The sequence below is a fragment of the Oncorhynchus mykiss genome, chromosome 11 (assembly GCF_013265735.2).
Source record: "Oncorhynchus mykiss isolate Arlee chromosome 11, USDA_OmykA_1.1, whole genome shotgun sequence".
NCBI classification, from domain to species: domain Eukaryota; kingdom Metazoa; phylum Chordata; class Actinopteri; order Salmoniformes; family Salmonidae; genus Oncorhynchus; species Oncorhynchus mykiss.
The window spans coordinates 11,503,638-11,518,330 of record NC_048575.1 but is presented as its reverse complement, the minus strand read 5'-3'; the positions used below and the strand labels follow the sequence as shown (position 1 = coordinate 11,518,330).

General features: G+C 42.3%; 1 protein-coding gene across 5 annotated transcripts in view; it reads right to left on the bottom strand.

Annotated features, from left to right (window-relative positions):
• The window catches only part of LOC110535269 (GTP-binding protein Rheb), a 41,527-nt gene that overhangs the window by 23,168 nt on the left and 3,666 nt on the right, over window positions 1-14,693 (bottom strand). For 4 of the 5 annotated variants that reach the window (XM_036934865.1, XM_036934862.1, XM_036934867.1 and 1 more), the window contains exons 2-3: window positions 5,233-5,304; window positions 198-265 (exon numbers count right to left, since the gene is read on the bottom strand). In XM_036934865.1, the coding sequence (XP_036790760.1) occupies window positions 198-265; window positions 5,233-5,304 (140 nt within the window). The remainder of the gene's footprint in view (window positions 1-197; window positions 266-5,232; window positions 5,305-14,693) is intronic. The other variant, XM_036934864.1, reaches the window with a different exon arrangement.

Genomic DNA, 14,693 nt, shown 5'->3' with positions numbered 1-14,693 from the left:
CGGCCCCCGGTCCAGTCTACACGGCCCCCGGTCCAGTCTACACGGCCCCCGGTCCAGTCTACACGGCCCCCGGTCCAGTCTACACTACACCTGGTATTAAAAATATTTTATGTTGGCTCTCACAGAGTGGCCCACTGGCAGTCTGACCACAACATTCTGATGTGTGAGAAGTCTCTCCACTGGTAAGAGGGACACACCTGTCCAGCTGTGTCCACCAACTGCAGGTGGTACTCCTGACCATTCACTGTGATCATCTTTGTAAACGCTGAGGAGAGAGAGAGAAAGGAAGACTAAAGTTGTGTTTACACTGGCAGTCATTCTGATCTTTTGGTCACCAATTGGTCTTTTGACTCTTCAGATAAACTATTTTGCTGTGTATTGGGCTGCCTGTGTAAATGCAGTCTTAGAGTTCCTAAGTGATTCTACCCACCTACAGTTCTGTCAGAGGTATTCTAAAAGAACATAGAATTAGCAAGACAAGTAGAGACACAAAGAACGTCTCATTCATTACAAATAAGAAGGCCATTTCTCCACATCGCTTTGATGAGCCCATGACAAATCATGATGAAGCAGAGAGAGAAGTAGGGCAACATGTTGATGTAGTGCTGAGATCATAACACAGTGGAAGTGACGTGTTTAAATCAACTACAACAGGCAGGACTGAGACACATTCTGATTGGGCTGTGACTCTGGATGACGAACTGAACTTCCTGCCTGCCGACTGCCCAACAGACAGAGGCTACTCCCTCCGAGCTCATGGGCAAGACCACATGTACACCGCTTTCTTCTTCAAGGTGAGTGGAGGTGAAAACCCATATCCACCCTTGTGCTTCATCACAGAAGGTGAAAACCCATATCCACCCTTGTGCTTCATCACAGAAGGTGAAAACCCATATCCACCCATGTGCTTCATCACAGAAGGTGAAAACCCATATCCACCCTTGTGCTTCATCACAGAAGGTGAAAACCCATATCCACCCGTGTGCTTCATCACAGAAGGTGAAAACCCATATCCACCCTTGTGCTTCATCACAAAAGGTGAAAATCCATATCCACCCTTGTGCTTCATCACAAAAGGTGAAAATCCATATCCACCCTTGTGCTTCATCACAGAAGGTGAAAACCCATATCCACCCTTGTGCTTCATCACAGAAGGTGAAAACCCATATCCACCCTTGTGCTTCATCATAGAAGGTGAAAACCCATATCCACCCTTGTGCTTCATCACAGAAGGTGAAAACCCATATCCACCCTTGTGCTTCATCACAGAAGGTGAAAACCCATATCCACCCTTGTGCTTCATCACAGAAGGTGAAAACCCATACCCACCCTTGTGCTTCATCACAGAAGGTGAAAACCCATACCCACCCTTGTGCTTCATCATAGAAGGTGAAAACCCATATCCACCCTTGTGCTTCATCACAGAAGGTGAAAACCCATATTCACCCTTGTGCTTCATCACAGAAGGTGAAAACCCATATCCACCCTTGTGCTTCATCACAGAAGGTGAAAACCCATACCCACCCTTGTGCTTCATCATAGAAGGTGAAAACCCATATCCACCCTTGTGCTTCATCACAGAAGGTGAAAACCCATATTCACCCTTGTGCTTCATCACAGAAGGTGAAAACCCATATCCACCCTTGTGCTTCATCACAGAAGGTGAAAACCCATATCCACCCTTGTGCTTCATCACAGAAGGTGAAAACCCATATCCACCCTTGTGCTTCATCACAGGTGAAAACCCATATCCACCCTTGTGCTTCATCACAGAAGGTGAAAACCCATACCCACCCTTGTGCTTCATCATAGAAGGTGAAAACCCATATCCACCCTTGTGCTTCATCACAGAAGGTGAAAACCCATATCCACCCTTGTGCTTCATCACAGAAGGTGAAAACCCATATCCACCCTTGTGCTTCATCACAGAAGGTGAAAACCCATATTCACCCTTGTGCTTCATCACAGAAGGTGAAAACCCATATCCACCCTTGTGCTTCATCACAGAAGGTGAAAACCCATATCCACCCTTGTGCTTCATCACAGAAGGTGAAAACCCATATCCACCCTTGTGCTTCATCACAGAAGGTGAAAACCCATATCCACCCTTGTGCTTCATCACAGAAGGTGAAAACCCATACCCACCCTTGTGCTTCATCATAGAAGGTGAAAACCCATATCCACCCTTGTGCTTCATCACAGAAGGTGAAAACCCATATCCACCCTTGTGCTTCATCACAGAAGGTGAAAACCCATATCCACCCTTGTACCTCATAACAGGTGGTGGAGGTGAAAACTAGGAGGTCGACCCGACTAATCGGAATTGACGATTAATTAGGGCTGATTTCAAGTTTTCATAGCAATCGTAATCACCATTTTTGGACACCGAATCATGGCCGATTACATTGAACTCCACGAGAAGACTGAGTGGCAGGCTGACTACCTGTTATGTGAGTGCAGCAAGGAGCCAAGGTAAGGTGCTAGCTAGCATTAAACGCATCTCATAAAAAACAATTAATCTTAACATAATCACTAGTTAACTACACATGGTTGACGATATTACTAGTTTATCTAGCGTGTCCTGCGTTGCATATAATCGATGAGGTGCCCGTTAATTTATCATTGAATCACAGCCTACTTCACCAAACGGGTGATTTAACAAGCGCATTCGCGAAAAAAGCATTGTTGCACCAATGTGTACCTAACCATAAACATCAACACACAAGTATATATTTTTAAACCTGCATATTTAGTTAATATCGCCTTCTAACATTAATTTATTTTAACTAGGGAAATTGTGTCACTTTGTGCAACAGAGTCAGGGTATTTGCAGCATTTTGGGTCACCTGGCTCGTTGCGAACTGTGTGAAGACTATTTCTTCCTAACAAAGACAGCCAACTTTGCCAATTGGGGGCACAATCGTTGCACGAATGTACCTAACCTTAAACATAAATGCCTTTCTTAAAATCAATACACAGAAGTATATTTTGTTAAACCTGCATATTTAGCTAAAATAAATTCAGGTTAGCAGGCAATATTAAACTAGGGAAATTGTGTCACTTCTCTTGCGTTCATTGCACGCAGAGTCAGGGTATATACACAACAGTTTGGGCCGCCTGGCTCGTTGCAAAATAATTTGCCAGAATTTTACGTAATTATGACATAACATTGAAGGTTGTGCAATGTAACAGCGATATTTAGACTGAAGGATGCCACCCGTTAGATAAAATACGGAACGGTTCCGTATTTCACTGAAAGAAAAAACATCTTGTATTCGAAATGATAGTTTCCGGATTTGACCATATTAATGATCAAAGGCCCGAATTTCTGTGTGTTATGTTATAATTAAGTCTATGATTTGATAGAGCAGTCTGACTGGGCTCGTAAGCATTCATTCAAACTGCACTTTTGTGCTTTTGAACACTAATAGCGTTTCAAATCGGTGACGTCACTCGCTCTGAGACCTTGAAGTAGTTTTTCCCCTTGCTCTGTAAGGGCCGTGGCTTTTGTGGAGCGATGGGTAACGATGCTTCGTGGGTAGCTGTTGTCGATGTGTTCCTGGTTCGAGCCCAGGTAGCGGCGAGGAGAGGGACGGAAGCTATACTGTTACACTGGCAATACTAAAGTGCCTATAAAGAACATCCAATAGTCAAAGGTATAGCAAATACAAATCGTATAGAGAGAAATAGTCCTATAATTCCTATAATAACTACAACCTAAAACGTCTTACCTGGGAATATTGCAGACTCCTGTTAAAAGGAACCAGCAGCTTTCATATGTTCTCATGTTCTGAGCAAGGAACTTAAACGTTAGCTTTTTTACATGGCACATATTGTATTTTTACTTTCTTCTCCAACACTTTGTTTTTGCATTATTTAAACCAAATTGAACATGTTCAAACAAATATATATTTTTTAATTTTATTTTTTAAAGCCGATTAATCGGTATTGGCTTTTTTTGGTCCTGCAATAATCGGTATCGGTGTTGAAAAATCAAAATTGGTCGACCTCTAGTGAAAACCCATATCCACCTTTGTGCCTCATCACAGGTGCTGGTTCTGTGGTGACCGGTGGGCTGGGATCACAGATGAGCGAAGGGGGTTTTCTTCAGTGGCTTATTTAAGCGCGACACACACACACACACACACACACACACCGAAATAGCATGAAAGACAGCCAAATCCACATCGCAACTGTAGTATAGTAGAATCATGTTTGTAGAATGAAAGCCAGCACAATTTATAAATGGGAAGCATTCTACGTTCCTGGGCTTAGAGATGCAGCTGAGGCCGATCAAGCATTTCATTCACAAAAAAAATAAGCCCTGGTTGGCTAAAAATAACTAGACGTTCCTTTCACCAGAGGCTGCATGGATGGAAGCTCCCCAAGCCTTAAGACACTGTAGATACAGTAGGCAGGAACACAGTCTACCCTAGGAGTGTTAAGCTACTGTAACATGCATTAAACTGTGTGCTCCGTGCTAACAAAGGGAGCAATGCCATACCAACGTGTATTGTGCGCACGCATGTCTGACTGAAGCGTGTGTGTGTTTTATTGGTTTGTCTACCTTTGAGAGACTATGAGTGAGGTAGACCACTACCTTCTGTCAAAACGACTGTTCATTCACAAACATCAGAAACGACTGTTCATTCACAAACATCAGAAACGACTGTTCATTCACAAACATCAGAAACGACTGTTCATTCACAAACATCAGAAACAACTGTTCATTCACAAACATCAGAAACAACTGTTCATTCACAAACATCAGAAACAACTGTTCATTCACAAACATCAGAAACAACTGTTCATTCACAAACATCAGAAATGCTCCCCTGGCTCTTCACGCAAATAGTTTGTCATGGCGATGAAACAGTCCTCCCACACAACCCACTAATAAAAATGCTCCTATTGAAGAGAGAAAGAGAGTGCATGTGTGTGTGTGTGAGCAGTGTGTACATGGGTGCCCTTTCTAATAGTGTGTGTACTTATATATTGTTTTGTGGTGTGGTTTTCATATAAACCCTTGGGCTTCCAACCACACCTGCACACCCCTTAAAAAAAAAAAAAAAATCTGTATGGTTTTCTCTGGTGCTAATAAATAAATAAATAAATAAAGTGTCTGCTGAGTCAGAGATGTGTGAACTGAATGAGGAGCGTAGAGACATGCACCTGTCTGTGTCCAGAACTCAGAAACCTGGAGGGGGACCGGTGATGACATCACACACTTACTGTTTTCAATGGTTGGGTCATATGAGTCGACAAACTGGCCTTCCACAAACTGTATTGTCAAGGAGGATTTACCTGCAAAGGAGAAAATGGAGAATCTTCGCTGATCGATGGCCTTTGACTGACATATGTTGTAATTCATCAGCATTATAGGGAAAGGCCAAATACTCTGACTTCCTTGTGTGAATGCAGAGGCCTTACTCCATCTAAACGCTCCTATACAGCCCTTATATATAATATATATATGTCGCAGCCGGTTGCTATAACAAAAAGAGAGTGGAGTACTGCTATGCATGGCTGGAGAGACATGAACTCTCTCGCTCTGTGGGAAAAGCCCGGAGGAGTGGAGCGTCAGAATGAATGAGAAGCTCGCTCCCATTTTCAACGCTCCACTAGTCTCGCATCAATGCTGAATGATCACCTCCTAGTCCAAAATTAAACTATCTTGTCTCCCCGGGAGGTGAAAATCCAGGGACACACACATGCAGATGATTGAGGTTAATATAAAAATAAGCTACATAGTTTGAAATGCTTTCAGATTCTTTGTGGATTCCACTTGTAGTATGTTGGGCTCTTTCAGCGAAGGATAGTCACAGTGTGTAGGAAATGTACACCATTCGAACACGGTTTCAGTTTAGGTTTGAGGAAAACGCATTGGAAAAGCACAGAATCAGTTGTGGGAAAAAATACACAATGTCATCATTGAGTAAAAGTAAAGTTACCTTAATAGAAAATGACTCGCGTAAAAGTGAAAGTCACCCAGTAAAATACTATTTGAGTAAAAGTCTAAAAGTTAATCGGGTTTTAAATATACAGTTGAAGTCAGAAGTTTACATACACCTTAGCCAAATACATTTAAACTCAGTTTTTAACAATTCCTGACATTTAATCCTAGTAACAATTCCATGTATTAGGTCAGTTAGGATCACCACTTTATTTTAAGAATGTGAAATGTCAGAATAATAGTAGAGAGAATGATTTATTTCAGCTTTTATCACATTCCCAGTGGGTCAGAAGTTTACATACACTCAATTAGTATTTGGTAGCATTGCCTTTAAATTGTTTAACTTGGGTCAAATGTTTCAGGTAGCCTTCCACAAGCTTCCCACAATAAGTTGGGTGAATTTTGGCCCATTCCTCCTGACAGAGCTGGTGTAACCGAATCAGGTTTGTAGGCCTCCTTGCTCACACACGCTTTTTCAGTTCTGCCACCCATTTTTTATTGGATTGAGGTTGGGGCTTTGTGATGGCCACTCCAATACCTTGACTTTGTTGTCCTTAAGCCATTTTGATACAGCTTTGGAAGTATGCTTGGGGTAATTCTCCATTCGGAAGACCCATTTGCGACCAAGCTTTAACTTCCTGACTGATATATCGAGATGTTGCTTCAATATATCCACATTTTCCTGCCATCTATTTTGTGAAGTGCACCAGTCCCTCCTGCAGCAAAGCACCCCCACAACATGATGCTGCCACCCCCGTGCTTCACGGTTGGGATGGTGTTCTTCGACTTGCAAGCCTCCCCCTTTTTCCTCCAAACACAACGATGGTCATTATGGCCAAACAGTTCTATTTTGGTTTCATCAGACCAGAGGACAACCTTTGTCCCCACGTGCAGTTGCAAACTGTAATCTGGCTTTTCTATGCAGGTTTTGGAGCAGTGGTTTCTTCCTTGCTGATCAGCCTTTCAGGTTATGTCAATATAGGACTTGTTTTACTGTGGATATAGATATTTTTGTACCGGTTTCCTCCAGCATCTTCACAAGGTCCTTTGCTGTTGTTCTGGGATTGATTTGCACTTTTCACACCAAAGTACGCTCATCTCTAGGAGACAGAATGTGTCTCCTTCCTGAGCGATATGACAGCTGCGTGGTCCCATGGTGTTTATACTTGCGTACTATTGTTTGTACAGATGAACATGGTACCTCCAGGCGTTTGGAAATTGCTCCCAAGGATGAACCAGACTTGTGGAGGTCTACCATTTTTTTCTGAGGTCTTGGCTGATTTATTTTTGATTTTCCCATGATGTCAAGCAAAGAGGCACTGAGTTTGAAGGTAGGCCTTGAAATACATCCACAGATACACCTCCAATTGACTAAAATTATGTAAATTAGCCTATCAGAAGCTTCTAAAGCCATGACATTATTTTCCAAGCTGTTTAAAGGCAAAGTCAACTTAGTGTATGTAAACTTCTGACCCACTGGAATTGTGATACAATGAATTGTAAGTTAAATAATCTGAAAACAATTGTTGGAAAAATTACTTGTGTCATGCACAAAGTAGATGTCTAACCGACTTGCTAAAACTGTAGTTTGTTAACAAGAAATGTATTGTCGCCAACCTAAGTGTATGTAAACTTTCGACTTCAACTATACTTAAGCATAATCTCAAGTTCCTTATATAAAAAATGCACTATGCAGAAATTGCTCCGCCATTTCCTGGTTGCTAAAATTCTACATTTCAGTTTCAGAGACCAAACAAGCAGTCAAAAATAATGTTTATTCAGCTGTTTGAAGCCGGTGTACAAAAGCCATAGTAAAATATGTAAAAACGAAACTGCAGAATGGGAAGCATAGAAATAGCGCACATAGAACAGATCTACTGCTTCTTAGACTTGCTTTCAAAGGGAATGAAAGATCTATAACTCACATTTCTTTGTGAATTTGGTCAGCTCGCCCAAAAAGTTACATATTGTTGCTTTAAGCGAAACAGATGGCACCATTAACTTTTTTTACGGATAGCCAGGAGCACACTCCAAAGCTCAGACATAATTTACAAAGCATTGTGTTTAGTGAGTCCACCAGATCAGAGGCAGTAGTGATGACCAGGGATGTTCCTTGGATAAGTGTGTGAATTGGACAATTTTCCTGTCCTGCTAAACATTCAAAATGTAACGAGTACTTTTGGGTGTCAGGGAAAATGTATGAAGTAAAAGTACATTCCTAAAGGAAATAATGTACGTGGTAAAAATTGTCGAAAATATAAAATAGCAAAGTCAAGTACAGATACCCCAAAAATGACTTAAGTTCTCAGACTGGTTTGACGAACACCATTGGAAATAGCCTACATCAGGTATCAACAACTAGATTCAGCCGGGGGCCAATGTTTTTATGGTGCCGTCTTTCAGATGGGACGCTAAAACGGGTGTCCTGACTCTGTCGTGTCACTCTCTGTGGTCTCTCCACCTGACAGATGATGTGTGACGAGCGCTCCGGCACAACAGTTGTCACCGTGCATCACTGAGGTGGGTGCTACACATTGATGGTGGATGAGGGGAGTTTCTCCCTACGATGTAAAGTTAGTAGAAAAGTTTTATATAAATCCAATCAGTTATAATTATTATTTGTATACGACCACATCTCTATTATGCGATGGAATACTTTGATTTCCAAAATTAAAATCACTTTCCAAAATAATACAACTTTAAAAAAATATATATTTTAAAACACTGCTCAAAACCTGTGGGGGGGCCAAATAAAACCACCCGCAGGCCCCGCCAGTTGGGGAACCCTGGCCTACATAATGTTAACCCGGTTTCACACCAGTTTTCAGTTTGGTTTGCTGATGACACATTAGAAATGCATGGGGAATGTACATCATTCTAACCAGGTTATCAAACCTGCTAGCAGTTTAAGTGTGACGAGAACACAGGCATCCTCTGAACTATAAATAGACCCTGGGACAAAAACATCTGAACATACAGTTCTCTCTGTAATTGTATGCGACCTCAAAACAATGCCCAGATGCAGGAGTTGCAGAATATGCAGTGACCTGACACAATGTGTGGAGAAACAGGAAGGAGTAGTGTATTCCATGGCACTGTACAAACCAATTTTCTCCTTCCTCTTCAGTGGCTTTAATGAGGCACGAGCCAACGCCTATGAACACAGGACATATTTAAAGATTCAGCATGACTATCACAAAGACTGGAGACATGCCAATTAACAGATTGGCTATGTATGAGTCGCTGTAACCCACTGCGGGTGTCCTTTTGAGTCTTTAGTATACGGTACAACATATGCAGCATATTATAATAGGAAAGCTGAAGATGTTTTTAATAAAACAGGAATAGCTGGAGTACAATAATATGGCAAAAAAGGTTTTATGAGGACATAAAGACTGAAAAATTGGGACATTACCAATTGTCTTTAGAATGTATGTGAACACTGGAAATGACAGGCCGAACATTTCATCCTTATACTGTAGTCTATGGTCTTGATTTTCTTGGACTTGTCTTGTGAATGAACCAAACTAAATGGAAAGGTCTATAGTATACTGCTATGATTTTGCAACAGGGATTTTACTACACTTGTGGTGTACATTTGTACGGCAATGGTGGAAAGATATTATTAAAAAGTTTGCTTAACTATGCTTTGAGGTCCAACATTATTCCATGTTCTTTGTGAACCAAAGCCGCGAGGTTGGTATAAGGACTGGAAGCTGTGACATATGGGCCACATTCAAAACCGGACAGTAATACCAACATCTCTGGCATGGAAAATATCCACTGCACCTTGTGGACCAAGTTCTGAAAATAGTTGAGAGACCATCATGTCAAGGGCTCAACCTCTGACATTAATGGTAATACCAAGGTGACACGTCTAATAGTGATGCGCAGGTTGACTCATATCCCGCAGTCCCTGTGGTTATATCCGAGGGTTGACTCATATCCCGCAGTCCCTGTGGTTATATCTGCGGGTTGACTCATATCCCACAGTCCCTGTGGTTCTATCCGCGGGTTGACTCATATCCCGCAGTCCCTGTGGTTATATCCGCGGGTTGACTCATATCCCGCAGTCCCTGTGGTTATATCCGCGGGTTGACTCATATCCCGCAGTCCCTGTGGTTATATCCGCGGGTTGAATAAAGAGAAAACAATGAATTTAAAAAATGCATAAAATGTATAATTCATACAGTGGGGAAAAAAAGTATTTAGTCAGCCACCAATTGTGCAAGTTCTCCCAATTAAAAATATGAGGCCTGTCATTTTCATCATAGGTACACTTCAACTATGACAGACAAAATGAGAAAAAAAAATCCAGAAAATAACATTATAGGATTTTTAATGAATTTATTTGCAAATTATGGTGGAAAATAAGTATTTGGTCAATAACAAAAGTTTCTCAATACTTTGTTATATACCCTTTTGTTGGGAAATGACAGAGGTCAAACATTTTCTGTAAGTCTTCACAAGGTTTTCACACACTGTTGCTGGTATTTTGGCCCATTCCTCCATGCAGATCTCCTCTAGAGCAGTGATGTTTTGGGGCTGTTGTTGGGCAACACGGACTTTCAACTCCCTCCAAAGATTTTCTATGGGGTTGAGATCTGGAGACTGGCTAGGCTACTCCAGGACCTTGAAATGCTTCTTACGAAGCCACTCCTTCGTTGCCCGGGCGGTGTGTTTGGGATCATTGTCATGCTCAAAGACCCAGCCACGTTTCATCTTCAATGCCCTTGCTGATGGAAGGAGGTTTTCACTCAAAATCTCACGATACATGGACCCATTCACTCTTTCCTTTACATGGATCAGTCGTCCTGGTCCCTTTGCAAAAAACAGCCCCAAAGCATGATGTCGGTATGATGTTCTTTGGATGCAACTCAGCATTCTTTGTCCTCCAAACACGACGAGTTTAGTTTTTACCAAAAAGTTATATTTTGGTTTCATCTGACCATATGACATTCTCCCAATCTTCTTCTGGATCATCCAAATGCTCTCTAGCAAACTTCAGACAGGCCTGGACATGTACTGGCTTAAGCAGGGGGACACGTCTGGCACTGCAGGATTTGAATCCCTGGCGGCGTAGTGTGTTACTGATGGTAAGCTTAGTTACTTTGGTCCCAGCTCTCTGCAGGTCATTCACTAGGTCCCCCCGTGTGGATATGGGATTTTTGCTCACCGTTCTTGTGATCATTTTGACCCCACGGGGTGAGATCTTGCGTGGAGCCCCAGATCGAGGGAGATTATCAGTGGTCTTGTATGTCTTCCATTTCCTAATAATTGCTCCCACAGTTGATTTCTTCAAACCAAGCTGCTTATCTATTGCAGATTCAGTCTTCCCAGCCTGGTGCAGGTCTACAATTTTGTTTCTGGTGTCCTTTGATAGCTCTTTGGTCTTGGCCTTAGTGGAGTTTGGAGTGTGACTGTTTGAGGTTGGGACAGGTGTCTTTTATACTGATAATAAGTTCAAACGGGTGCCATTAATACAGCTAACGAGTGGAGGACAGAGGAGCCTCTTAAAGAAGAAGTTACAGGTCTGTGAGAGCCAGAAATCTTGCTATTTTGTAGGTGACCAAATACTTATTTTCCACCATAATTTGCAAATAAATTCATTAAAAATCCTATAATGTGATTTTCTGGATTTTTTTTCCTCATTTTGTCTGTCATAGTTGAAGTGTACCTATGATAAAAATTACAGGCCTCATCTTTTTAAGTGGGAGAACTTGCACAATTGGTGGCTGACTAAATACTTTCTTGCCCCACTGTATCTATAGGCTACATACATTGAGTTTTTTCATTCATTATTTTTTATCTGCAGTTAGCGCGTAGCCTAAGCATTAAGGCCTTACTGTAGCGCGACAAATACAAGCCAACTGCCAAATGCTTTTGGGAACTTGGGCAGGAAAAGTTCACTTTGATCCACTGAGGCAAAAATGACAATTTCGGTTTAATTCAATAAGAGAAAAGCTGCGAAATGGAGAGGTGAAAATAAAGAGAAGGGAGGGTCAAAAGTCAGTTTGGGGAAGATTTGGTAAAGTGGTAAAAGAGGATGAGGCACAACACAAATTTAACAAGGACTTCAAAATGGCACATCAAGGGAACTGTATTGTTCAGATGGGTTAAATGCAATATTAGCCAAGCTGAAATCTGGACACTGACTGTAGGTCGAAAACCTCAGTGTAATACACTGCTCAAAAAAATAAAGGGAACACCTAAACAACACAATGTAACTCCAAGTCAATCCCACTTCTGTGAAATCAAACTGTCCACTTAGGAAACAACACTGATTGACAATAAATTTCACATGCTGTTGTGCAAATGGAATAGACAACAGGTGGAAATGATAGGCAATTAGCAAGACACCCCCAATAAAAGAGTGGTTCTGCAGGTGGTGACCACAGACCACTATGCTTCCTGGCTGATGTTTTGGTCACTTTTGAATGCTGGTGGTGCCTTCACTCTAGTGGTAGCATGAGACAGAGTCTACAACCCACACAAGTGGCTCAGGTAGTGCAGCTCATCCAGGATGGTACATCAATGCGAGCTGTGGCAAGAAGGTTTGCTGTGTCTGTCAGCGTAGTGTCCAGAGCATGGAGGCGCTACCAGGAGACAGGCCAATACATCAGGAGACGTGGAGGAGGCCGTAGGAGGGCAACAACCCAGCAGCAGGACCGCTACCTCTGCCTTTGTGCAAGGAGGAGCACTGCCAGAGCCCTGCAAAATGACCTCCAGCAGGCCACAAATGTGCATGTGTCTGCTCAAACGGTCAGAAACAGACTCCATGAGGGTGGTATGAGGGCCCGACGTCCACAGGTGGTGGCTGTGCTTACAGCCCAACACCGTGCAGGACGTTTGGCATTTGCCAGAGAACACCAAGATTGGCAAAATCGCCTCTGGCACCCTGTGCGCTTCACATATGAAAGCAGGTTCACACTGAGCACATGTGACAGACGTGACAGAGTCTGGAGACGCCGTGGAGAACTTTCTGCTGCCTGCAACATCCTCCAGCATGACCGGTTTGGCGGTGGGTCAGTCATGGTGTGGGGTGGCATTTCTTTGGGGGGCCGCACAGCCCCCCACGTGCTCGCCAGAGATAGCCTGACTGCCATTAGGTACCGAGATGAGATCCTCAGACCCCTTGTGAGACCACATGCTGGTGCGCTTGGCCCTGGGTTCCTCCTAATGCAAGACCTCATGTGGCTGGAGTGTGTCAGCAGTTCCTGCAAGAGGAAGGCATTGATGCTATGGACTGGCCCGCCCGTTCCCCAGACCTGAATCAAATTGAGCACATCTGGGACATCATGTCTCGCTCCATCCACCAACGTTGCACCACAGACTGTCCGGGAGTTGGTGGATGCTTTAGTCCAGGTCTGGGAGGAGATCCCTCAGGAGACCATCCGCCTCCTCATCAGGAGCATGCCCAGGCGTTGTATGGAGGTCATACAGGCACGTGGAGGCCACACACACAATACTGAGCCTCATTTTGACTTGTTTTAAGGACATTACATCAAAGTTGGATCAGCCTGTACTGTGGTTTTCCACTTTAATATTTTGAGTGTGACTCCAAATCCAGACCTTCATGGGTTGATAAATTTGATTTCCATTGATCATTTGTGTGATTTTGTTGTCAGCACATTCAACTATGTAAAGAAAAAAGTATTTAATAAGAACATTTCATTCATTCAGATCTAGGATATGTTATTTTAGTGTTCCCTTTATTTTTTTGAGCAGTGTATAATATTGACTCCTGCAGAATTAAGCATTTCATGCAGTAAAATGATACACCAAATGTACATTTTGACTCGGGAACAGGAGTAGAGAAATCTGATTTATTTATTTCAGCATCTTGAGAAAATGAATGCACGGTTAGAGACCGTCTGTAAAGGTGTTATCTTTATCAGCGTCATAAAAGCTGACAGTATTTCAACCACATAAAATGTGCATCCAAGCCAAACTTAAATCTTATCAAAAGCCCGATCACATCCGGTTGTGATACAGCCTGGGATCGAACCTGGGTATGTAGTGACGCCTCTAGCGCTGCAATGCAGTGCCTTAGACTGCTGCGCCACTCGGGAGCCAAAATGTAAGTCATTGAATTAGGCCAGCATGCAATTACTGGTTTTCTTCACGTCACTAGTAGGGTTGGGGAGTAACTGATTACATGTAATCTGATTACCAAAAACAAACTGTTACTTTACCAGCAACAACAAAAAATATAAAATCATTTTACAGATAGGCTACTTTTGAAAAACTAGATGATTACTTCTTGGACTTATTTTAAATTCAGAAAAAAATACATTGACACCTTTCTGTTTACTCAATGAAATTCAACATGGAAAAAAGGCGCAAATGTTAGTTTGTTCCATCTGAATGAGTGAACACAAGTCAGACCACTATGATGACACACCAAATGTGTTTGATGAATCCTTGTTGTCTTCTTCTAATGCATCCAAAGGGGAAAGTCATTCAGAAGCAACTAAAAGTAATCAGTAATCAGATTATGTTGCTGAGTTTGGTCAATTCAAAAGTTACAGTTAATTATAAAAGTTTTGGACAGGTAACCTATCCACTGTTCACTAGCATATGGAATGTCATTTGAGGTAACAGACAAATTCCTTCATAAAAAGCTACCACATTCACACTTCTACTCTCCTGAGTCGTGACATCCCAGCTAGCACATAACGTTCTGAGAACCATATGTTTCATAAGAGTGCGGTTGTCCTATGGTTATTTTTGCACACAA